General features: G+C 40.7%; 1 protein-coding gene across 2 annotated transcripts in view; it reads right to left on the bottom strand.

Moving 5' to 3' along the window:
- Nucleotides 1-19,260: 19,260 nt before the first annotated feature.
- The window catches only part of LOC124619917 (immunoglobulin superfamily DCC subclass member 4-like), a 265,451-nt gene continuing 256,736 nt past the window's right edge, over nucleotides 19,261-27,975 (bottom strand). For both annotated transcript variants that reach the window (XM_047146553.1, XM_047146552.1), the window contains one exon: nucleotides 19,261-19,585. In XM_047146553.1, coding sequence (XP_047002509.1) covers nucleotides 19,430-19,585 — 156 coding nt within the window. In that variant the 3' untranslated portion in view covers nucleotides 19,261-19,429. The remainder of the gene's footprint in view (nucleotides 19,586-27,975) is intronic.

Raw genomic sequence — 27,975 nt, 5'->3', positions numbered from 1 at the left:
GTCATACACAACTTAAAAGAGTTCACGTCGACCAAATCATATGGAAGAACTGACAGCGACGTATATCGGAAGGCAGTAAGATCCCTTGGCTTTTTGTTTGTCAGTATTCGACAGCCATTTCTAGGCGCAAGTAAATGAAGAAGGGCAGCGCGTTTTTGTTATCGAGCAACGTCTTCGTCAATTACTTTAGTTTTAATGTAATCTACGAGTAATTGCTGATGTTTGATATTAACATGAAAAGGATTCCGTAGACAGGGAAAGAACCTGTTCTTGTTCAACTGCTTCTATAATCAGCAAAAAGCTTTAAATGATCTTAAAGCACATGTGTTCCGTCAGCGGTATGAAGAAAATGATAGTAATAATGACGGTAATAATCGAATTTTCCGGTAATTCCACACTTCACAGTGGATTTTCTGGAACTAAGAAATTTGCTGAATTAGTGAAAATTTCAAAATGGCTTCATATCGAGGCTATGATGCCTAGAAGAGTCTTTACATCCTGCTGACATGAGAATAATATCATCTCCGCGTCAGAATCTTGCTTCTTCTTAACCATTTAATAGACTCACATTTTTTCCACCGTGACTAATTTTGTAAGCTAAGCACATCATCCGTTACAGCACACTCCTGGGGCTGGGAAATGTGGCCACACTGGTCTGGTGGAGCGAACTATCACAGGTGCAACGCGTGGGTTCAGGCTTTTACTTTTGAGACGCACAAACAGATTTACTTTACCTCTGGTAACCTCAAGAGAAAGACGTTATAATGCAGAATCTGCATTAAACATCACGTTCCTTCATTACCAATTTGGCAGAGCCGGTTTATGTTGGGAAATGACATAGGCGGAAGTAATGGTAAACAGAAATACTGTCGCCACTAAACTTACTTACATTAGAAAATTTTATTTTATTTGACGAACCGATAGCCATTTAAAGGAACGGGGCTCTTATTTTATTTGTACATGGTTGAACTAGAGGCGTTGAAAAATTTAGTGCTGGACTGTGATTCGAATTCGTATCTCCCCTTTTGAGGATCCGAATCTCTCGGAACAGTATAGTTATATAATTTCGTTCCTTTTCCCAAGACTGCAGTCTTCTCTAGGTCTCCTCCAAAGGTAAGTACGTCGGTCCGAATCCTGATCCAGTACAAAAATATTCATAATTTCATTTCCACGTGCAAACCAGCATGCCAGTGAAAATTAAAGAGTATTTTTAATGTCTGTTCATGTGTTGTCAACAATCGCAATAGGCGTCGTTATTTCTGATCAAACTCGCACCCATCTTAGTGTTGATGACTGAGCAATTGATACTTAAGCTATATTCGTGGATGATAAAGAAGGACGGTGGGTGTGTGGTTCGATTGTCGCTCAGGCACAAAAATTTGTATCCTTATTTTCGATTCAAACACCTAGCAGATGGTAAAAAAAACATACGTAACATTTCATTTTAATTAACAATTCGATTATAAGTTGGGTTCGTATCTCCGTCACAGAACGTCTCATCAAGCGCTTCAACTTAAAAAGCATGCACACTTTGTTACTTCTGAATGGAAGTATATCAGACATCTTTCGTGGTTAGTTAACAGGGACGAAAGAGTCTTGATAGGAGTATCATTTTATTACAAAAACTGTCGTGTTTTATTTTCAAGAAAAGAATTGGTTATTGATATGGGCGAAAGTTTCGGTAAGTCCTGACTCTTCATGGCTTGTCAGCAATATGATATGATTAAATTAGATCTACTGTGAATGAGTTTCTTAGTTTTGAGTACACTTACGAAAGAAATATAAAAACAACTATGAGAGTTACTGATTTATGCTTAGTTTGCAGTCAGTTCTGAATATTATTAGTAACTACGCTCCAGTCTCTAAACCTAGTTACAGATATGCGAATCAGATGCATTACGTATTCCAGCCGCATCTTTGAGACGCCAGCTATGGTCAGTTCCCAGCCCGCTGTAGGAACACATCTGTTCGTCCTCTTCCTGCTGGTACTGTAACTGAGATATGGCAACAAGGCAAGGTATGTTTGGCTACTCTGTGATCGACGAGTTACTTCCTGGTGTACACCGAATTAAGCCTCAAAGTCCACCTGATTTTTCCTGTCATTTCCAGTGAATACTCTTAGTTATTATTGCTTGAAGTGTTACAAAAGATTGTAAATTTACGGTTTTCAGTCCACGAAAGTCATTGCACTCTGAAATCGCAACTAATCTCGTTCTTTAAACAGCGGTTTACGAGTTCTAGTCACTATTCGCCTCGTAGGAGGAAGCTAAGACACATACCTCTTCGCTAGCTCTGTGGTAACATGTTGACCCGTGAGAAACCGCCTGTTTATGGATTACGGTTCGAGTCACACCGACTGTAACGATTTTATCCATTATGTGAAAGATCTACAAGCAAGCAGATCAAACATCGATAAGGAAAGCGTAAGAAAATACTTTCGCCTCATAGTGCAATGGTGAAAAACATACAATGCTGCACAACAGGTAACACCTCTTTCCGCTGCTGACAAGCCTATTTTGAGTTTCTAGTAATACATAACATTGTTTATGAAGTGCCACATTTTCATACCTCTTCAGTTTGACACAGCATACCAATTAAACATAGACCCAGTCGAAATCTAAGTGAGTAGTATTTTACTAATTCGTGCCAATAGAGGCACGCTTGTGTACAGATACTCAGATTTATTAAACCAGACTTTCGTTGTAAGGTTATCGTTGGTAGTTTTATTTCATTTCTTATAATACAGTGCACAATTTTTCTAAGGTTTCTTTTAGTGTCGTTAAAACAATAGTAAACATGAGAGAGAAATTAATCATCAACGATATATGCGAATTCTCTGATGTAATCTATAACAGTCTGACAATGCAAATGCAGTTTATTCTTTACATACATGTATAAAACTTGTTCTGAGTTATGGCTGTCAAACAAGGTTTGAAGAAGAATACAATGCAACTACCACACGACAGCTAATGTAGGGAATACTTTCCTGGCGTATTTTGGCACGATGCGCTCTCCCCATACTTGATACAAAAGTTTGGAGATGCATCTGCTGCCTGGCTATTTTGGGTTTAGAAGTGAAGGGAATTATGTTCAAAGTTCCATTAGATTGATAACTTTAGCAGAAAGCAGAATTGCGTTTTAAAAAATGCAACAGTGAATGTATTGCCGTGCGGTTAAAGGCGCTGCAGTCTGGAACCGCAAGACCGCTACGGACGCAGGTTCGAATCCTGCCTCGGGCATGGATGTTTGTGATGTCCTTAGGTTAGTTAGGTTTAACTAGTTCTAAGTCCTAGGGGACTAATGACCTCTGCAGTTGAGTCCCATAGTGCTCAGAGCCATTTGAACCATTTAGTGAATGTATTCGAACTCGCAACAGTTGCCATGACGCTACCAGTTGACACATAGCTACAGCAGCTCCAGAAGTCAACAAACATTCCTCCAGAACTTCTGCATTCCCCAGTGCTGTGAGATAATGCATATGGATGGATCTAGACTTCTGAGAGACAGACAGTTACGCCTTTTCTCCCGCACGGAACGACGTTTTCAACAAACATATAGCGTAATACAGTAGCCAAGTGGAAAGGAACACTTCCCATTTAAATGTCTGCAACCTACAGTGTTGGCAGTGCTCTGTAGGTGGCAGTTACATGATTTTGTTATGGCGAGTACAAGATAGAGTCGAATGAATGCACTGGGTTGCCGAGACAGCTAGTTCATGGCTATTCAATCAAGCAAGTAAATGAATTTACTGAACATGCTACAAACCACTACAGGGAGCCTGTGTGTCAGAATTCTAATCCAGTGTGGCGCAACGGCGTTACGATAGAAAAATGAGTCACCGAGAAGAGCATTTGGTGGTGTGTTGGATTGATGATATGTTCATATACTTATGGTCTGGGTTGATTCCAATTTCTGCCGATGATTTCAGATAGGGAGAGACAGATTCTATTCTCCTCTGGCTACGCCAAGTGAAGGAGGTATAATGGCACTGTGGTCTGAAATTCACATTAAACGTGATATTCCTTCTCTACCAAGTAGACGTTAGGTTGAACCACTATAAGGTCAGGAGCGGCGACTTGTAGAAACTCTTATCACCAGTAACCTTTCTTATACTAGTTATTTATTTCTAGTGAAGATACAGACGCTATGTAGGATACAGGACACTTATACCATCTTTTATTTGAGCTTCTGCACGTCGATAAAATTGGTTCTGAACTGGGAATGCAACTCAGACCGCCCTTAACGCGGAATTTCACCTCTTCTTGACAATACAGCTCGACTATAATTTGTTGTTTGTTCAGAACAGCAAATTCTTCAGCATCTCCACATATTGCGCGTGAATGGGTTCGAATCCTGGCCCGGCACTAAAGTTTTCATTATGTATTATCAAGCTCTAAAATGAGAGCACCTATCTGCTGGTGGACAATAATTTTGATTTTTAATATATTTTCATTCGTTGTCAACACTAACGATATCTGATGTTTCTGACTCCCAGTGAGACACAGAACTTTTTACGAGATCACTGTAAGTTCAAGGAAGTTATTCTGAGCTGCTGGTGGAGAAAAATTCGGTAGCTACGTCTCTTTGTGTGTAGTCAACAACGATATGTGTGGGGTTCGTTTACCAGTAAGCACTGAACTCTTCGTCATATTATTTCTAGTTCAAACATGCTCACATGTCACTGCTAGTGTAACAGACCCGTATTTAACGTTCCTTTTCTCTAGAATATAACAGAGATAAGTGCCGTTTTAGTGTCCTGGGAAGGAAAAAATTAATGTTTGATCTCGTCATTTCAGATAAAACATCTAGCTACTGCCGAGAAAATCTGATATGTCACAGTTGATTGTGCTTCGAAAACAATTCGAATAGGTTCCGGGTTCGAATCCCTGTCCAACACAAAGCTTTACCTCACGGCATTTCAAGTAAGTCACATGTGAAAAAGCAATATTTAACATCTGTCGTAATTCGTTAGCGGGGACAACAGTTGCTGGGTGGAATTCGCGTACGTTACAAATGTTTACGTTTTTTAATTTAAAGTCGATATTTACTAACTGATATTATCTATAATCGGGGTATATCACTCTCTGTGTGCCCATTCCGGAATGAGTGTTGGTTTCCGTCGGTCACGAAATCTTTGCTTAGTCTGCATGACCTGGGTTTGAATCCATATGCAGAACGAGACGGTTCGTCGTGTCATTTGCAGTTCATAGCTATTCTCAATTAGCTGCTCGTGAATAACTTAAATTTTTAATGTAATTATGTGTTAAATAATAAGTACGGTATGTTACTTTGAAGAGGAAATCATGAATACGACGAACTTAGTACGTGCATTACCTATCTGACGTAATAATGAGTGTGGTAACATTTCAGGTATGTCATTTATTGTAATAAATGTGAGCTTACAAGGCTTAAGGACAGTCTTATCTGTGATAAGATGTTCCCTCATATTTGTAGTATCGTGGCATTACTTTACATCTTGAGTTACTGCGATACAGAGCAGTGTTTTATAATGGTGACTTGTTGGAACCATTTTCAATAGTCCAACGACTATACCGAAGAGCGATTAGAGGACCTGCTAGACAGCTGCGTTATGCGGGTTGCATGCGAGTCAGGCAAAATGCAATTCAGGTCGTTCGGATACTTTTGAGCACGACTGTACCTCGTTCGTTGCAGTCGGAAATCCTCCGATTGCTTCACGTCGGTCATTGGGGTATAGTGTGGACGAAGCAATTAGCGCGTGGTCACTGCGCTTGGGTCGACATCGGTAAACAAACTGAGAACTTGCTTGCTAACTGTCGCTTTTGCGCGGAGCATCAATCTGCTCCCCGCCAGAGCTTCTTTTCGTGGCCGACTACTACTGTGCCTTGGCAGCGCGTTCATATTGATTTTGTGGGTCCTTTCTGGGACGCCCGCTAGTTGATAGCTATTGATGCGTACAGCAACTTTCCTTTTGTTGTGCCTATTTCTTCTACTACATCTGCCAGTATTATTCGGATGTTGACGTCTTTTTTTTGCATCGAGGCACCCAATTCGTGTCCTCAGAGTTTGAAGCGTTCTGTGCTGCTAACGGCATTCGTCTTCTGACCTCAGTCCAGTTCCACCCACAGTAGAACGGCGAGGCTGAACACGTTGTGCGTACGTTTAAGTCGCAGATTAGCAAGCTGCTACGGACTTTCCTTGCTTCCTATCGCTCCCAGGTGCACGACACCCGTTGCCCAGTGGAACTGCTACACGGCCGCGGCCATGGGTCGCTAACGCAGCCATTGCAGCGGCCGCTGCTCGCTCCCGCTGCTTCTACTCGTTCTGGCTTTGCGCCACGTGCATTGGTGTTTTATCGCGTTTTCTCTGGCAGCCAGCAGTGGGAGCAGGGGAGCATTCTTTGCCAGCTCGGCGGCGCGTTATTTGTCATTTCTGGTCCTTTCAGCATTGTTAAGCGACACCGGAACCAGATCCGGTTGTGCCGTCCCCGGTTTTCTGCCACTGGCTCTTTTACGGCGGAACTGGAGGCTTCGCGGCTTCCGCCGCCTCAGCCCACGTCTCCACCGACACCGCCTCCGCCGCGGGCACTGCTGTTGCTGAGAGGGAGGTGAGGTTACCAAGAGCGCCTCCTCGGCGGGCCCTGCCTGCGCTGTCAGTCCGGTCTGCAGCGGGGGCGGCCGCCTGTCCTCGCCGCCACCACGGCCCCACCTACGGCCGCCGCCGCCTCCGTGTTCCTCTGCGGTGCCGGAGCCGATGGATGCTGAGGCTGCCGTCACGCCACCACCGCCGCACGTGAAGGTGTTGCTCCACCTCCTCATCCGAGAATGCCCAGTGGCGGAGCGCGTCCTGAGCAGGTTTTCCGCGGGCGTTTTCCTCGCTGCCTCGCGAGAAATTCGGGGACGTGAGTGGGAAGCACACGCCAGCAGTTCCGCTGTCCACCCCGTCAGTTGCTCCACCCCTGAGTCCGTCCATCCGCCGTCGGAAGCCCTATTCCACGACGGTGTGTCGTTTCAGGGGGGAGGGGTGCGGTATCGGTAGTTCAGATGCCACAGCTTAGGTGCACGCTCACGGGTGGCCACTGCGAGAGTGGACGAACTACGCCGACCACAGTGCCCTCTAGCCGACACTGTGGAGCTCAACGAGCGCCGCTCTGCTTTCTGCCCCAGTCGATCGAGAGCAGACGACCGAGCAACTTAGCTTCTACTTCATAAGGGACTAGCCATTGCAGACTTTGCCTTTGTTACTTCAATGACAGTTTGCCCACTAATAGTAACTGTTAGCTTTGATACACGAACAGCTTCACGCCTACGTGCTCATCAAGCCCAAGTTAAGTAGATGTCATTCACTAATATTCTGTATTAAATGTGTCTTTGCTTTACATGCAGTACCGAAGTGCTTTACCTCTTCTGCTCCTACTCGCTTCCTTCATTCGGCCTATTTTGCATATCACAAGAACAGACTCACGTGCAGCCTTCCAGGCAGGATACAAAAGGTTGTGTTACTGGACTCTTCACACAACTACTGGAGCTGTGTTGTTTCGCTCCAGTAAGCTATGTTTACTATTGAGAATGCACTAGTACTGAGTTACCAATGTAAGGTTGTTTATTCTACAGCACACTTACAGTGAGAGTAAATATAGTAACAATGCCACAAGATTTATATACTCCAAGGAAATGAGGATCACAGGAAGGTCATCACTATTCATCATCAGTTGCATCATCACTTCAACTTGAAACTATGTGGTTGTAGAACCACAAAGAGTCATGGTGAAACATATTTCGAAGCTATATACTTAACATCATTTGCTTGATTCGCACTGACATTTAAGACAATGGGATAGAGAACACTTGATACAACTGTTAAGAGCAGAACAGCTACCACTTTCTTCAAAACAAAGACATCACTTATGATGGTCCATTGCTCTTGTAAGCGACGTATCTGTATTTTGACATTGTCAAGGTTGCACCATCACAAGGCCTGACCATTGATTTGAGGAAGGTTTCGAAGTGAGTTGTTTAGTCTCCAAAAAACATTGTTCGTGTTATCTCGTTGAGAGATGGTATGCAACTCTCTTACTTGAACGACACTGTGAGATTAAATTCTCGTTTTAGGTCATTATCTCGGTGTACCCCAGTGCTACATTTGGCACGTGTGGATTATGACATGACGAAATTGTGGGTGGACTGCTCATATAACTGCATGTGTAGCCCGTAGAGAACTTGTACCAGAGTGGCCGTAGTGTGCGTGGCGGAGAACAGGGAGAAAGATGGATTGTTGGCCATAAATGCTGTGTTCAGCGACCTGGCTGTGCGAATCAATCTGTGGATTATATCTGCAGAGGGACTTCGCACCGTCGCACTCCCCCTTCCCACTTAGGGTCAGAGTAGGAGGGTGTGGCTTCGCAAAACATTTTGCTGGGGCCGGGCAACAGACCATTGCTAAGGTAGCCAGTTGGTGGAAAGTGGGAGGAGGAAGCCACTTAAGAGAGACTGCCGCAATCTGAGCTTTCCTCCAAATGGTGGGAACGTCAAAAAACTCCAAGCATTCTCATGTTAGAATCTGCGTAACGTATAACTATCTTCACGACGTTTCTCATCGAGCCTTATACGTTAACTTGCATTTCTAGCTGCTTCCCTCACACAAATAATGACAAAAATTCAGAAATTCAGGGTCGCCACCAGCCCAAGCCATTCCTGACCATTAAAAAAAAAGGGAGCTGGAAAATTATTAGTTTAATGACATTAATAATTTAATTACAAGTATGTAAATTTCTTTAAGTAGCCAGATAAATAGCACTCCATGTCGTGCGTGAAGCAACTTCATTAATTCAGGATTGGAAACCGGAGAAAGTCGGTAAGATCAACAGCACAGAACTCATCTGTCACGTAGATTATTTATTGTATCTAAGTATTTGGTTGCATATCCTAACTACCTGACTAGAAATATTTAAGTAAGAATTACGTGAGAATGTAACAGAGCACAATTTAACTACAGCAAGAAGAAACACAGAAAACGGGGGTGGGAGACAATGATACTATCATCTCCTTTGCATTCATACCATAAAAATATTTCATTGAGATTCGCATTACGATTTTACGCATGCACTATTCTGTACAGAGGTTTAACCAATGCACGAGGTTGTGCAATAATTATTCAACATACTAACTGCGTCTGCTGTTTGCAAGCGGACGAACCAGGGCACCACAAACGGCCGAACCAGGGCACGTGGTGCATTCCGAATCAAACTGTCGTGCTGCTTGATAGAAAGCGCATGAAAGAACAGATATTTTTGCAGAAATTATACGTCAGTTAAACAAGCAAACTGTTAAAATAAAGTCAATTGCGCCGGCCGCGGTGGTCTCGCGGTTCTAGGCGCGCAGTCCGGAACCGTGCGACTGCTTCGGTCGCAGGTTCGAATCCTGCCTCGGGCATGGATGTGTGTGACGTCCTTAGGTTAGTTAGGTTTAAGTAGTTCCAAGTTCTAGGGGACTGATGACCACAGCTGTTAAGTCCCATAGTGCTCAGAGCCAATTTTTGAAAGCCAATTGCGGTGCCGTGTTGGACCAGAAGGGTCATTGATTACCAAACATGTGGCACAAAATAGGCACACAAAGACTAAAGCAACTTCCACAAAATATAAGATTAAAAATCATTAAAAATCATACTCGCTTCGACACAGTTTTACACTCACGTACAGTTGAAGTGATCCTAACCAGCTTTTCCTAATCAGATTTACTGTTTGAAATTCTGCTTCATCATTGTTCAAAATGAACAAAGTAACTTCCAACTTTTAACTCAAACACCCAAAAATCGCCTATTTAAAACAATATAATTATGGCACATTCGGAAAAATAGCTCGCTTCACACGATACAATTAAACTCAAGTTCTTGGGTATTTCAACAGTTAAACATAACGAAGTCCTAACTCGACCTGCTTCCTAACACCTGAAACCCCCCTTAAGACCTACGATCCGTACTCTCCAAGCGTTCACCGAAGAGTGCCCCTTTCTCTTTCGAGATTACCTAGCTCCCCGTGCAGCGGAAGCTACCAGAGGGGTAGCCCTCCGTCACCAACCTCACACACAAAAACAGCCTTCGACACAGCCTTCGACTAAGATGGGTAAACCTCTCTGTTCATGTATTGGAAAACTAGGTTGGTCATCCTGTGCTCTCCTTCGAACGAAAAGAAACATCGTCTGCTCCCAGCAGACGATGACCAACTCAGCGTTTCCCACAAAACAAAACCGAAACCCCACATTAAAACACGCATATAATATTCAATAGGCCTTGTTTGAGTGCTCAGTCTTTCTGGAAGAGTTCATGAATTGAGCTAAAATAAGTGAATAAGTTGTACCGAATTCGTCAAGCGTCTTATGAAACGACTTCACAGAGACGTTTCAGCTGGGATGTTATGAACAGATGGGTTGGTGCACGTGTGTAGTGGAGTCAAAATTGTAACTCTCCTGTCGCCAGGACGTGACAGGGTTCTTTTACCGAGCAGCAAAAACATATATTTCACGGGCATGACTATCTGGGAACCTTAACAGCCTTCTTTCAGAAATTGGAAATCGTCGGTCTAGAAATATTAGATCTCTCCATAAATGAGGGACTGTGGCCCCATCTAGGTAGAAATTTTTTGCCGAAACATGGCCATGCTTACCTTGAGAACGACGCCTCCGCAGTCTAAAATCTTCTTTGTTTCAGACAAAAGCGATGTGGAGTCGCCGATTGGCTCCTCTCACGATATGCAAAGCAGACATCTGCTCCCCCACCAGCGTGGGAACCCCATTGCTGTGAATCGATTGGCTACCAGGCCAACAGAACAATCCAGAGGAGAGATTCAATGAATAGAGGATAGTTCGATTGGAGATGGTTTTTTTGCTAATTCGGCTCCCATGCTGAGGCTTGGTGGAAAGTGGTGGTGATTCTTTAGCTGCTTCGTCTTGTCGTCCCCCCCTGGTGGAGAAATGCAGGTCTTTCCCCTGTGTGTGGCACTTGTGGTCTGCAAGTTGTGGTGGACTAAGAGCCAGTGGCAGTTTCCAACCATACCTACTGTGGAACTGCATGTCACCTCGGACATATCATGAATCAAGGTGAAAGGGGAAAGTGTTGCTGCACCTGTGTAGAGTTGTTAAATAATATCCATAGATCCCTGTCCTCTGGTGAACCTTAGTTTGTGGTGTGCTTGGTCGTCGTTAATTCCATTTGAGTAGAACTGGACCTCACAGTGGAATTATGTAAACAAAATCAGGAATTAATTGGGTTAGACACTGGATTCACATTCGGGAGGACGACGGTTCAATCCCGCGTCCGGCCATCCTGATTTAGGTTTTCCGTGATTTCCCTAAATCGCTCCAGGCAAATGCCGGGATGGTTCCTTTCAAAGGGCACGGCCGACTTCCTTCCCCGTCCTTCCCTATTCCGATGAGACCGATGACCTCGCTGTCTGGTCTCCTTCCCCAAACCAACCAACCAACCACCCTTTTTTTGTGGTGATACATGGGTACACCAGCAATTCAAGACTCAGTCTTACTAATTTAGTTAATCTGATTATTAATTTGAGCTCTGAAAGTGACCACAGACATAGGCAACAAAAGTGCCATGAGTAAATTTACTAATTTCATAAATAAAAAAAATTAAGGATGTAGCTTACGATATGGAGGTTATTGGAAAGACAACATTTTTCTTTATGTAAAGATAATAACATTTAGCATCACTCAGAGATGGTCGAACCAGCCAGTTTTGTCACAAACCCTAGATGTTTTCGCACATTGGCACATTCCTATCCACAAAACAAATTTCTATCAGTGAAACATGAGAGAATACCTGTACGCCATAAATTTGCCGTAAATCATCAAAGTGAAAATGCTGGACAGAAAACTACGAACGCCAGACTCGTTGATCAGATGTCACAGCACAAGATCTTATCCGCCAATTGCAATATTAAATCGTCAAAAACCTTAATGATACAAGTTTTATTCTTTCTTTAGGCTGTGGGCGCAGTGACAGGCTGTCAATTCCTACAGAAATTTCTGCTGCGGTCTCTGATGGGTTAGATGGTCTGATTTCCACTACGTCATTCTGGTGATCACGTTGCAGACTTCGCCTACAAATCTTTCCATTATTCCTTGTTTGCGCTGAGTTCCAGACTGGCTGCAAGAATCGGTTACAATTTACATTTCCCTGCTGCTGCTGTTTCCGTTACCGCCACACGTCCCCGACTGCTTCCGTCATGCTACTGAGGCTCATTATTAAATCCTTTGCCTTGATACTCATTTCTTGTTGACCTATTTCTATTTGTATTTTCCCTTCATTACATGCTCCAGATGCACCTTGCGAATTCCGTTCTTTATGTTTCATTCGGTCCCTCACGTTTTGTCTTCCTTGACCAAGTCTAACTCTTATAGAGCGCTCTTGAATGACTCTGTTGTGTCGTTACATTTGCCAATGAGCAGTTCCTCGTACATCAATGGCAGTCCATGTGACAGTCTCGCATTGTCTCCTTATTACTGCGTGGTTGGTCCAGGTAACGCCTCTTGTTGACAAGTGTCTCGAAAACATTTACTGGACTGCGGCGCCCCGATGTTTCGTAATCCTTCCCTAGCATAATCTCCTGTTTAATCCTTTCTTCGGTGTCCTGTGACCAGTAGGTATTTAGGAAAGCCTCTCTGAATTCACCGTAACTGCGGCAGTTTGCAGCAACACTACGCATGTGCTCTGCTATTAAGCCTTCCAGGTATCCACAGAAAAATTTCACTTTCCACGAAGCCTCAGTATGGCACCCGAATTAGCAAATTAGATTACAAATCCTGAGAGGAGCCAATCAGCGACTCCACGTCTCTTTTGTCTGAAAAAAAGAAGATTTTAGACTGCGGAGGCGTCGTTCTCAAGGTAAGCATGGCCATGTTTCGGCAAAAAACTTCTACCTAGATGGGACGACAGTCCCTCATTTACGGAGAGATCTAATGTTTCTAACCCAATCATTTCCAGTTTCTGAAAGAAGGCTTGTAAGTTGCCCAGATAGTCATGCCCGTGAAATATATGTTTTTGCTGCTCGGCAAAAGAACCCTGTCACTTCCTGGCGTCAGGAGAGCTACAGTTCTGACTCCACTACACACGTGCACCAACCGCTCTAACATGAGAATGGTTGGAGTTATCTGACCATCCCATCATTTGGAGGAAAGCTCACGCTGCGGCAGTCGCTCTTAAATGGCTTCCTCCTCCCACTTTCCACCAACTGGCTAGCTTAGCAATGGTCTGTTGCCCGGCCCAGGCAAAATGTTTTGCGGAGCCACACCCTCCTGCTCTGACCCTAAGTGGGAAGGGGGAGTGCGACGGTGCGAAGTCTCTCTCCAGATATAATCCACAGATTGATTCGCACAGCTAGGTCGCTGGACACAGCACTTATGGTTAGCAATACGTCTTTCTCCATGTTCTCCGTCGCCTCCAATATGGCCCCTCGTGTACCAGTTCTGTACAGGCTACATATACAATTACATGAACAGTCCACATTTTAAACTAGTGGCCACGACCATGGTAGTACCCTATCATACCTAGCAATCTATGACTTGCGATGTTAGGAGTTGGGTTTCTCTTTGTAAAACTGAAAATTATGTACCGAGAGAAAATGTTTTAAGTAGAAATATTCATAATTTTGCACCCCTTGACTTTCTATGTATTCCGAGATTTCATGGCCGACCGATCCCTGAATGCTGTGTAACGCTCGTCTCGTGTCATCAGAGTCGTGTGGAAATGTTTTCGTACGTCTAAACCGCGCGGAATAGTGGTCCGGCTCCGTACTTCGTGTACTACGCGCTACCGGCCGAGCGCCTAGAAGTATCCTGTTAAGCGAGCGCTGCCGTCGCATACGGGCCTGAGCCGTGGCTGTGGCTCCTGATTCTCTTTCGTTATTTTGTCTTTGACATTCCTGGCGACCAACGAGCCCACGGGGACGTGCTGTTGCCTCCGACTGAATTCCTACGTGAGCGGCCCGTCCGCATATTTGTCTCATCTCATCCACCAGTTCGTTCTGCTGGATAGTGAGGAGCAGTGTTCAAAGATGAGGCAACTGATACATGTGTATTGAGAAAGACTGTAACATTCTACAAGTAAATAATAATATTTAATGTGAAATAGTGTAATGACACTGTGATCAGGAACACTATGACCATGATAACCAATGAAATATACTCGTATACGCATTACAAACATGCAAGATAGCTGACAAAAGTTATTTACTGTGTGGTGTTGAGACTGTAATGTTGAAAGCAACTTGGACAGTCAGTTTCTTTTGTTCAAATAAAAGAAGTCATCACAGTAACTGTATTCATTTACGTTACAAGTTTTGTTTGTACTTTCAGTCAAACACCACCTATAATAAGGAAGTATTCGAAGTAGCAGCAAAGCAACATCTGATCCTAGAAGGGGGATAGTTTATTAGCAACGCGTTCTACGATGGTAACTGATAAGAAACAGAAAAGTTATGACTAAGCAATCAGTTCGAATTGTTCAAATGGTTCAAATGGCTCTGAGCACTATGGGACTTAACATCTGTGGTCATCAGTCCCCTAGAACTTAGAACTACTTAAACCTAACTAACCTAAGGACATCACACACATCCATGCCCGAGGCAGGATCCGAACCTGCGACCGTAGCGGTCACGCGGTTCCAGACTGAAGCGCCTATAACCGCACGGCCACACCGGCCGGCTCGGATTGTATACTGAATGCTAGACTCTAGATTCTACCATTAAGTTCTACAACAGTTCATAACTTACATGAAACGAGATTTTTCTCTATATATTATCCATCTTTGTTTACAGGATACTTTGAATTTTGCTTACTCATGTGTGAGAATCATAATCACAATCTCCTGCTTTCTCATATGTCTTACCAATCCCGTCTACTAACACTGCTTCGTACAGAGAAATATTTTCTGTTTAATTTTAGCAACTTAGTGTGAAAGATAAATATTAGTCTTTTTTAGATGTTGTATGGATTTATGACATGACATGTAATTAGTTATTTCTGCTGATTATGACTATTTACGTGAAGGCTGTGCATGTTGCACATTAACAACAGACATTTATTGCCTCCTGTCTGCAACATATTGTCTTTTTTCTACTTGAGCCTTATTTTACCTTTTTTGTAACTGATTCTGATTTGTTGCTATTTCAGTATAACATGTTCTTTTTTTCAAAGAAAATTCCGCACTGGCTGTATGAATGATTTTCTGCGACCGGTTTTGCAACACTTATCCGTGTATCCTGAGCCAATCTGTACAAAAAATAATATAATAAGAGCTCATATAAACTATTGGATCCCCCAATTCTGAGGTGTAAAGAAACTTTTAAATAGCCAGCTTTTTGAATGAAACAAGAAAGTATTCACATATGCTATTTATAACATAGTAACGTTGAACATTGCCCTGTAGCCATTGCCGTCATCTGGTGAAAGCGGTAGTTCAAATTTAAAAACCTTTTTTAAAAAATATTTTAAATGATGGGAGCAGCAATGACCTAGAAAATAAAAATAAAATTCGTTGTTGATAAAACTCTTCTAAACACGAATGACGAGGAGCGGAACATTAGCATGAACAAACAGCGGAATTAGGGCCATGTAAACATATCATAACATATCGTGCAAGTTGAGAGGAGCCAAGCGGCAGCAGACACGGCCTGACTGACCGGCCGAAACCCAGAAAGCGCTCACGCAGTGCCATCGTATTGTATTTTTATTTTTAGGTCATTGCCGCTCCAATCATTTAAAAACATTTTTTAAATAGATTTTTAAATTTTAACTACCACTTTCACCAGATGACGGTATATTGGACATGAATGGTGGGGAGTGGCTTCTATGTTATAAATAGGGTGTGTGAGTACTTTCTTGTTTCATTAAAAAAACTGTCTATTTAAAAGTTTAATTTACACCTCAGAATTAGGGAATCGAATAGTTTATATTAGCTCCTATTATATTATCTTTTGTACAGATTGCCTGAAGATGCATCGATAAGTGGTGCGAAACTGCTCACAGATTTAATAAAATTCATTCATACAGCCAGTGTGGAATTTTCTTTGAAAAAAAGTCGAAGTCTGGCTGTGGTTCTTTTGAGTAGGTCTGACAGATTCAAATGGGCAGCCAAGGGACTGATACGAGATGGTAGACACACTTGCTCCTGCAATACTGAAGACACCAAATAGACAGGTATGACAGACCTGATGTTTATTGTTTTGAAAAAAAGAAGAAAAAATTCCCACTGAATAGGAAGACTAAAGTAATGTGATACATCACATATTCCGAATGAGAAATTTCGTAAAAATGTAATGCAGAGAGCTTTTACAGAAAAGAAATGGCACATTGGAATACTGACATTTTCAGCTTTAATAATTGTGAAAGATTGCACGAATGGAGTGAGTAATGAGTACAGTCTTAAATTTGTGTTTGTACAAACTATCTTGTGTTTATTATCATAGATTTCTTCATAGGTCAATACTTAAAATGTAAAGTATGATTAGAATATTGATGAACTGGCTTCTATAAAGTTAATTTTTTGATGCCTCAGATGTAAATGCTATACATTTGCTGTACAAATACTTTCCTTAAATTGTTATGATGTTTGCCAACAATTTTCAATTTTTGCTAGTATACACTGAGGTGACAAAACTTATGGGATACTTCGTGACATCTTGTCGGCCGTCCTTCTGCCCATTATAGTACAGCAGCTTGACATGCCATGGACTAAACAAGTGGTTGGAAGTCCCTAGCACAAATACTGAGCTTCTATAGCCATCCATAATTACGAAACTGTTGTCAGTGTAGGACCTTGTACGTGATTTTACCTATCAGTTACGTTCCATACATGTTTGATGGGATTCATGTCAGGTCATCCGGGTGTCCAAATCGTTCACTCGAACTGTCCAGAATATTCTTAAAACTATGCAAGTACAGTTGTGGCACAGTGACATGGAGCATCGTTATCCACAAACCTTCCATCGTTGCTTGTTAACTTGACGTCCATAAATAGCTGCAGATGGTACCAGAACATCCAGAGAACACAGTCCATTCCATGTAAACACAGCCCACACCATTATGGAGCCACCAGCAGCTTGCATAGTGTCTCGTTGACAACTTGGGTCCGTGGCTTCGTGAGGTCTGCACCACACTCGAACACTGCCATCAGCCCTTACCAACTGAAACTAGGATTCACCTAACCAGAGCATGGTTTTATAGTCGCCTAGGCTCAAACACATATAAGTCACGAGCCCAGGAAAGACTCTGCAGGCGATGTCGGCAGTTAACAAAGGATCTCGCATCGGTTGTCTACTGCCATAGCCCATTAACGCCAAATTTCGCCACACTGTCCTAACGAAAACGTTTGTCGAACATTCATCACTGATTTTTGCGGTTATTTCATGCAGTGTTGCTTGCAGTGTTGTTAGCACTGACAACTCCACACAAACGCCGCTGCTCTCAGTCATTAAGTGAAGGTCGTCGGCCACTGTATTCTTGGCACGCTCTTGACATTATGAATCTCGGAATATTAAGTTTCCAAATGGTTTCCGAACTGAAATGTCCCATGCATCTAGCTTAAACTACTATACTGAATTCAAAGTCTGTTAATTCCCGTCATCCGACCATGAGCATATCAGAAACCTTTTCACATTAATCACCTGAGTGCAAATGACAGCTTGGCCAATGCAGTGCACTTTTATACTTTGTGTACACCATACTACTGCCACCTGTATATGTGCTCATCGCTGCCCCACGACTTTCGTCACCCTGTGTGTTATTTAATAAAGCTAATGGAAGTTTAAAATTTTTCATATCCATTAGACAAAGTCTGTTAGATATAATGAGGTGTAAGCACAAAAATATATTCTTACAAAATGTATTCTGACAATTATTCTGTTTATTACTTTTCTGCACACGTATATTTTCATATTTTATAAGCACAAATGTCCTACAGAATGTATTGTAACAATCATTTTCTTGTTGCTTTATTACACACATAAATTTTCATATGGCACCTTGTTTTATCCCTTGTACACTTGCAGTATGTCTTACATAAATGTGGCAGACCAGGTTGGATGTAATAAACTGTGCAACAAAACTTTCTAGTAGATGAATTTGTATAGTTTTGAAACATCAATCACATGTTTGCCAACAGTAAGAATTCCATTAGAATGTGTAGTTCGTAAGCATGAGCTCGGAAGATGGATCATAAACAAAGTCTAAACATAGCTGTTTCCATTGCTAATGAACTATTTATTTAAAAACCAGATACAAATTTTTGTATGTAGCTTATTGCTGGAAGTCGTGTCATTGATAGCAATAAAGTATATGAATTTAATAAAAAAATAATAAAATCTTTATAATCAATATAGTTCATCATGAACTAAAAGCCGATTTTATGAATGCAAAGCTTTATTAAACAGGAAACGGAACCTATGTATAAAATTGCAGATATGTTTGCGACAAGTTGATGAATATTTATTTAAGAACTGTAAAATCAACATTTAACGAAATACAGTGGTTGTTGTCATGTATTTATAGATGGTGGCACTGCCAACGAGTGGATCCGTTAGATAGTCTACTGGTTGTCGTACGTGGGTCAGAATCTGGTTGTGCTCCACATCAGAATAACTTGTATTTTTGTAATGTATTTTAAAAATAGTGAAAACAGAAGTGACTGCAGTGAACAACAAAATAAGGTGACTCAAGAATCTAGTGTCGTCTACAGTATTTTGAGAACCAATCTTACATCAAGATTATTCCAGGCAGCGAACAACAGATTAGACACCCCAAATTTTAGTGGAGGAAAAAAGAGATGAGTGCTTATAGTTACAACTTATAAGTTTGTTCTGCCTTGTTAAAATTTACAACTTCGTAATGTGCTTCTGTAAAAGTGATTTGTTCCTTGAGTTTCATAATTCTGCTTTAAATTTTAATTCGATTATTAGTCACATAACAAGCAGAGTATCACAATAGGGTAAGTGTGTTATTATGGATTGAGTAATATTAGTCGGAGAGGGTGGCCAGAAGCCCTTCCTTTGGTACTATGCTAAGTATGTTGTTGAGAAATGAAATCTGTTTGTTGTATGAACTTTAGTTTTGTAATTTAACAAACTGACATTCTTGATGATAAATTCATCTGTCCTATTATGTATATCATTATTATGTTGGCAGTCTGTTTTTGTAGTAGCCATGTCCATTGATAGTCACTCAAAGAATGCTGTGTGCAATATAGACATCGGGAGGGAAAGATAAATTAACGAGAAAATAATAAATTCCTTATAATTTTTATTTTACTGAAATAATCGTACAATATAATTGAATAATTATTTAAATCTTATTTGAACTCACATATTAAAGATGCTTAGAGATTCTATTGTTACAGCTATATAGTCACTGCACAAGTAAGTATTTGTGTTATAACACTGATGCCAAATTCATCAACCTGTTTCCTCTGTTATAAAAACGTCCATGCTTTGGTTTCCCATGTAGTCCTGAATCAAGATAAGTGCATATTTCTGGGACTCAATCTCTGTTGATACAAATCCCATTTCCTTTAAATGGAATGTGACAACAGATTGGTTCTCCACCTCCTCCTGAAATTTATATAAGATTATTTCACTTTATTTCAGAGTTGAAATAGTTTGTAGACACTTACCATTCTTGTCTGTAGAGCACCAAAAGATGTATCAATGGTGCAAAAATGCAAGAAGAGAAACAAACGTTTAAATTAATAATTTGAAATAATCCTGAATCCCTTATTTCCTTGTCCTACGGTTTGTAACATATGAAGGGCTTATTTCAATAGTGGTACAAGTCCAATTTTGTACATTTTCAGAAACAGAGTTCTAAAGTTAAATGAACGCTAAAAATCTGCAGTTGGGATACCAGAAATATTCAAGCATATGGCTTCTTGCTAGAGATGAACCTTTCTTTCTGTTTGTTTGGATCATTAATGTCGGAAGCAGTATAGGCAGAAAGTGGAGGTAATGGACTTGTACCACTATTGAAATAAGCCCTTCATATATAATGTCTACCTCTCATGACATTATTGAGAGGCAAAACAGGTTAACCTAAGATTGACAGGGTTCTCCTTGATTGTATGATACATTGAGGAAGCAAAAGTTTAAACTATAAAATATCCACTTTGGACTCATTTAATTTTCAGATTTTTCAAATGTAATGTATTCTTTACTGTGTTTAATTTATAGAGCACTTCCTTCACAGCGCATTTTTCTGTCTTCGGAACATATTACTGCAGCATTTTTGCATGCCATGGATTCGACAAGTTACTGGTAAGTTTTCAGAGGTATTTGGTATCACTTATGTCTCACAATATGTCAACTGTTGGTGTAATTATCCGCCCATGGATAAAATAGTCTCAGGTTTCAAACTGCATCAAGTGGTTACCGGCCCAAGAGCTTTCAGTAGAGATCTCGTCTGCCATTGTGAAGTAGTTGACTGTTGTCTGGTTGTTGCTGCCATGCTTATATAGACGCACAGTGACGTAATGGCCTTCATTGCAGCTGTATAGGCATGACAGCGACATCCAAAGGAAGCCCCTTCTCGCTCACATTGGACGCCTTCACATCGCCTATACCATCTGTAAACTAGATTCCAATAACCCCTTGTTCACCACCTGATCAACTGTGGTATGCTGCCACGTCTTCACAAAAACATCCCTCCATCCCTACAACTAATACAGGCCAGGCTCTAGCTCAACGCAGCTTCAACCAACACCTTCTCCCAGATAATGAGCTGTCCCCCGATATTTGTCCCTCCTACCAACTTTAACACTTCCCCACCTATCCGAATCCACATCAAGGCACCTCTCTCCTTTTTTTTCTCCATCCAGCCCTGTCCCTTTCCTCTTGTAATCACTACCCTCCTGACACACTACATTACTCCTCACCCTCTGTCTTCCCACTTATATGTATTCCCCCTGTCTATCTCGTGTCCTACCTACTCTCTCCATAGTTTCCCCTCCCTAACAGCCCCTACTTCTTTACCTATACCCCTCAACCCTATGGATCACATTCTCTCCTCTGACAATAGTTCTTACCCAGTGCAGGTCCCTTGTATTTTAAGTGAAAATTCAGTGCTTCAATGTTTTTATCAGATAAATTTCACCTTTCTGTGATATGTTTTAAAATGTATATAATTTCGTTTTTCGCTGTCTGTCTTTGATTTTTAGTTTAAAATACAACAACAACTATAAATTTTGATTCCTCTTTGAATACGTTTTTTAATTTGCTTGGTTGGAGAGTGGAATTTTGTACCACTGACAGCCCATCCCCACCCATATGGGTCTGGGGGGATAAAATAACAATACATAAAAAATACCCTCGTGACAGTCAACCACTTGACATTAGTAGAAGAGGCCTCTCCCGAAAGCTGAGGAGGATGTCATTGAATCACTGTGGCAACACGTGAAGATCATGTGCTTTGGAGTCCCATATTTAACATGTGCGCTGAATGGTGTGCTCCAAAACACTTGTGCTTGCATCAACATTATCTGAGTCATCAGATATGCCATAGGTTGCTGCTTATCCTGATTCGTTGAGTGGGCAATTTCCATGTTCTATGATCAGGCGTGGACATACAATGTCCTGACTCCCACTAATGGTTTCACTGCCCTCTCACTACTGTAGCATGCGAGCAGCCAATGAGACTAATCATTACCGAGGTACAGGTGCTGGGCCCTATCTGTCGATTGTTAAAGTCGTTTATGTCAGTGGATTACGTGGTCTGCGGCCTGTATAGTCGTTAGAACGATTCGCTATTCGGCTCCACTTATATATGCTTCCCTAATGGAATCATCTGCCAGCAACGCAAACAGGCAACATTCGATCTCAAAACGTTCTGGCTCATCAGTGTACATTATGCAGAAACATATAAGTTGAGCCGGTTACCAGACATTTTGAAAATGTGTGCTTCTATTGTTCAAAAACTTTTGTGCTTTATGGATGCTAACTTAATTTTAAGAAAAGATGACATTACATTATACAGGTCACATGGGCTCACCAACTATATTATGGTTCTCCTATTTTGTTGGAAGATGCTACAAAATAACTGTGTATATAGGTCAAGGAGATAGTTTTTACATAACAAGAGAAGATGCAGTCTACATGATACTTGAACCCTAACATTAATGGCAATTTTGATAAGTAGCTGCGCTATATAAATGAACAAGTGTATTTTGTCAACACAGTTTTCAATAAACAAAAGGCAAGATTATTTCATTTCGCTATATTTTTGTCACATGAAATTCCGTACGTGAGAACAGAACAGCTGTCACTAATATTCGAATCCCAGAAGTTCTCCTACCATATCTACAACCTACCAGTCTTCTTATGGTGTATTATGAACGAAACTTTGGGTTTTACCATCCTAATTACCCTCTCCTGATCCATTACTGAATGGTATGCCACCACATCAGTTCAGATTTCACTGATTGCTCATCATGGTCATTTTGGGAGGCATGTGTACGAGGAAGCAATATGTTGGCAGACTCTTCTTGAAGGGGAAGCTGGCACCTGTCTCATTGCGTCTGTTAGTGTATCCTGATGAGCATTTACATGATCTTCTCGCGCTTATTAACCGCACTGGAGATGAAATGCATTAGTTTTCTTTCGATTGTCTCTCTTTTCAGATAATCCTCTACGGAAAGCATTCAACGCTGACGAGATTTTTGTAAACTACCTTTTCCGCAGATGATATAATATGGAAAGTAGTGCTGTTGGGCGGTGGGGTCTGGAACGAAGTCGACTTATCCCGAAGGTGTTGTGTTCATGTCGCTACTCTGAACAGGCTGCTCCACTTCAGCAATGTTATTGTCCAGACATCAGTGCCATACGACTGACTCCTTATAACGGAGTGCGCTTCTGTGCTGATACAGTCATCGTCTCTGAACTGATCCTCTGCTGTACACAGTACACAGAGGTGTTTAATGTGTTTGTAACCTTCCGGAATAGGCGTTTTGTTAACTGCAGTAAGGGCACTACTTCCTAACGACAAAAAACATCCCCACAGAGTAACCCACGTCCGCCGTCGACACCACGCATTATGGAAGGTCATGATCTCCAGGCAGTCACCGCAACGGTAACTTTTTCATTGGGTAGCCACAGGATGTAGTGTGATTCATCATTCCAGTTGAATCATTCCCAGTCGTCCACTGTCCAGTGGCTCTACTGTTAACACCACGCCGAGCTTTATTTACGATTGACTAAAGCTACGTGTGCACATGAGGAGCCACTCTGACATATCCCATACTCCTCAACTCCCTGCGGACACTCATTGTGGTAGCTAGCCTGCTGGTAGAAGTTTAGAATTGACGAGTGATTCCTTCAACTAATTTCAAGCAATTTTTTACAACCACCCTCCACATTTGTCACCAGTCCCTTTCTGTCACTGTACGGGATGTCCCTAGATTTGGCTTGGATGTGGTCCTTCCTTCGAGTTTCCACTTCATAATTATATTACCTACAGTAGACGTGGGCCACTTCAGAAGGGTTGAAGTGTCTGTGATGGGTTTCTTCGCTGGGTGGCACACTCGATGTCCGCGAGCTCTCCTGACTGAACTATTTTGCCGTTGCTGCTTCTCTGCTGGTAGTTCAATACTTCCCGCCTCTGTACTTCCTGATGGATCCTCCTGTAGTAACGTCTAGTGGTCAGTTCTTCATTATAAAGGTGTCTACATCACCCACGCGAATCTTCAAACATTACTTATTGGGAACAGTAATGGAGCTATAACAGACGAAATCAGTTAACGTGTATCGAAGGAATGAGAATAACAAACAGTAGACTAAAAGTTAACTGATAATTGCTCTGACAACTGATAATTGCTCTGAAATTACTAGTCATAAAAATCATCATATTTTAAGAAATTACGTGCTTTACCGCCGGATTTTCATCTCCTAAGTGAACTGAATGCTGAACTCTATTAAAAAAATCCAACTCAGGTTTCTGTATAGAGTTTGATATTACAATTTCAATGATTTTCCTGGGAAAATAATGTTACTGTAAGCAAATGTAGTTTTAACAACAATGATATGGGGCTACAATATTAGAGTTGCTTAGCTAATACTTGGAGATCAACACCATTATATCTCAGATCGTGATGTACAAAAACTAATAGAGCAAAAACGAGATGCCAAACAAAAGGATTTTCAATGAATCGTGTGCAGTTGCTACACATACATTTATAAATTATTACTGTGGATATGTAGCAAGAAGTCTATAATTCAGATAGCTTCAGTTTTGAACGTATTGCTTTTCCACAAGCCTTATTCAGTCCTTAATTAAATTATACCAAGCAGAAATAGTACTGATAATCTCAGACGGTCTTCATATATGGTCTGTGAAGTAAGATGCACAGGTATAGAAATGTAGAGCATATGGCGACTCATCTCAATGGAAACGTGAAAATGTTATGGAGGTTCGAAAGAATTAACCAAATTTTGCTGGAAGGCTGTAAGGAAACTTTTATTGCTACTGCTGGAGAAAGTGGAAATCAATTACGTCACTTATTATGAGAAATGAAGAATGCACAGGGACTCCAGCATGAAATCGTTGAAAAATCATGTAGAATTATTGAAATACCGATTAAGCTAACGAATATTACTCCAAAACACGTTAGCGTTCTTATTTCTTGTGATTATTGTGTTTAAAGTGCGGTAATTTACCTGACAGACAAAAATATTACATAGCTCCCAGTAAGGTGAAGACTGATAGCTTCGAACAGCACTTTTTCTTAGTGACACCATTCTCTTCTTGCTATGGAAAGCACTTGTCCCATTATATTTTATGGTGCCATAATGCTCCAGTAGACGTACAAGACTGTTAAAATTTACATAGTAAAATACCTTACACCAATTACAGAAATACTGTAAACTGTATAATTAATGGCATAATTTTCACCATACATGTGAATAGCCTTAGCACTGAAACCATTTAGAAGGCCATTTTGTGACAAAATATATTATTTGTGGCTGGAAGTTGGTTATCTATTATATTTCCTAAATTTTTGTATATTGCTGCCAAGGATGAAGGTAGGTGGAGTTTGATGGTACTTCTTTAACTCCTGTTCTATAAATAAGTTGGATTTCAGCACTATTCACCAAATCAGGAATTTTTTCTGTGTGTGAGATAAGTTATAACCAATTTAAAAAATTAAATTATTAGTAGATATTCTTAGTCTGATGAATTTCAATTCTGTTATGTAGTATAATGACAGGAAAACTCCAAATGGTTACACTGACATATATTTTGGAAATGGATGGAAAATATTTTAAAATGTGCTGATAGGTTTTAGAGAGATAATTACCAAGGAAATATCAGCTTTGTTATACCAAAAGCAATGACATTCATATTTATGGTATGAAGAACCATAATTATTACTTATGCCATGGCAAAAGTGATATGTAACATATGATATAATTGATAACAAAAGATTTTAAAATTGTGATTTTTAATATATTCATAAATTATGTAAAAATATGCATAATTATTATGGAATATAACGAAATTATTAAATGTAAAACATATGTGAGAGAGTTTTAGACCAAATATCCAAGTCATAATGAAATTGAAACGAAATATTTACAATAATTCAAATATTGTAAAACCGTGTGAGCTTGTAAATAATTCATTGCCAACATTGTCCAGGCACTCAGATACTGTAGTACAGATTTCTTGTCTCAGTCTGAATGTTGGAAGAGTAGGAGCATTTGAACTGCCTAAACAGTATTTATAATTGTACTTATTTTCCTTATTTTATCTGTGTGATGTTGAATGATGCTGGCACTGAAAATTATTCTGTGTGATATGTTTTTGGTATTGTGAACTCTGATCAATCTCAATGTGAAATTAAGTAAAATGTGGACTACACTTGGGAAAATTAGGCGTTGGAGATAATTTAAGCTTAGTTCTATATGTAGGAATCTCATATTCAGGAATAAATTTTGCACTAGTTAAAACCATAATGAAATATAAGCAAAATGTTAAAATACGAATAATGAGAATCAAACAAAGTGTTCAGAGACGAGTTGAGTGACAAATATGGACTAGGGGGCAAGGCAAATAATCAGACTGCTGAACTAAACAGACAAAAGACAATGTTAGATGAAAAATAGACAAATTACCAAATAAAATAATTGATGTAAGAGACAGAGTAGCCAGTTTTGAAACTAAGTGGCAGTATTTTGAGGAAAGAGAGGTGGAGATGAAATTATGATTGAAACGGAGTAGAGAAATCTAACATGTATTGGAACAGATGTGTCAAACAATAAAACAGTACAGCATGGTGAGGTAAATGATGTTGTACCTCATACTGGAGACCACAATGTATATGATGTGGATCAAATGAAAGATGAGGTAAATAGTTCTCCTAATGATTATGTAGGAGTTAAAGAGGAAGGATTGATTAAATTGGACTATGCAGACTAGATTGAGAAATTGTTTGTTGATTGTTACAGAAGAGAGGCAGAATGTATAACATTTACATAATAACTTTCTAATCTGGACTTAAGTGTATGGTTGGGAATTCATAGAATCCTTTTACAAATTATGTCTACTATACCAGTTTCGGATTGCACATGGAAAAAATTAACATGCAAATCTTTCTGCTTCAAGTCTGAATTCTCTTGTTTTATTATGGAGGTAATTTTTGCCTATGCACGTGAAAATCAACAAAAGAGTGAAGGAGAATTTTGATTATTGATACATTATGAAAAGATTTAACTGTAACGAAAAGCGCCTTTGTTTTTGTGATTGCACCCCAACTTGCATATCATATCTGTGACATGGTTTCCTCTATTTTGCAATAATATTACGATACTAGGTGGAAAATCACAGCATCATATGCAAACAATCATGGAGGATTGCCCAAGTTGTTTGCTAAACCGGTTTTACAGACTGGAAATAGCAAAGCTCACATAACTCATTCATGGGGAATTCTGACATAATTTTTGTTTCACTAGATTACTTTCCATCAGTTAATTTGAACTGCAATCTTTCTGATACGAAATTACGAATCTAGTGGCAAAGCAGAGCTCACATTCCGTCGTTACACAGTTTGATTGGAAGACACCTCTAAGAAACAATGTAAAAAGCCTACTAGGTATCTAGAAATATCGAATCAATGTGAGATCCTCTTTCGATACCTCTCACAACCCCTGTGAATAAAGAGTCAGTTGTGTTTCACGAGAACAATGTTTTCTGAACCCGTGATGACTTTCCGTCAATAGATCGTTTTCGTTGATGTAATGCATGAAGTTTGAAGACAGAATACGTTACGAAAGGTATCCAGTTTTCATGTACGGATTTTACAACAGGTGGCTGGTTGCGTATGATTACTAAAAATAGAGCTATTTCATCAGTATGCTCCGAAAGTAGTTTCTTTTGAACACAGTCTGAACCAGGACACCATCCTTCACTAGTCGACTGAGGTTACTTTGCTATAGTGAGGGCATCTACTTGAAAATTACTCTTGTTGGTGGTTACTCTTGATTCGAAGTCTGTAATACTGACTGCATCTTCTTTAGCGAAATAATTTCGGAAAACGGTATTAGTGTCACTATCATCACCAACATTAGCACTGCTGTCACTGAAGTGTTGGCAGAAGAGCCAACACCATGTTACGAAGGGAGGCAGAAATGCAAGCGCTTTAGCTCATGCAGGCTGGCGTGAGGAGGGAAGAACTGTACTGGCGTCAGGTCTGGAACATGACAAGGAATGAGAATTCAGAAAGCAGACGTAATTAGTTGGATACTTAACTTTAATCCATTTATGATGAACGTCGCTCTTGACGGTACATGATTCACAATATTATCTGTTCAGAATAGTAACTGAATATGGCGCCTTGCTAGGTCGTAGCAAATGACGTAGCTGAAGGCTATGCTAAACTGTCGTCTCGGCAAATGAAAGCGTATGTATACAGTGAACCATCGCTAGCAAAGTCGGATGTACAACTGGGGCGAGTGCTAGG

This window comes from Schistocerca americana, chromosome 6, assembly GCF_021461395.2.
Source record: "Schistocerca americana isolate TAMUIC-IGC-003095 chromosome 6, iqSchAmer2.1, whole genome shotgun sequence".
NCBI classification, from domain to species: Eukaryota; Metazoa; Arthropoda; class Insecta; order Orthoptera; family Acrididae; genus Schistocerca; species Schistocerca americana.
Note: the sequence above shows the minus strand (reverse complement) of the source record. Positions and strands in the feature narration are given on the sequence as shown.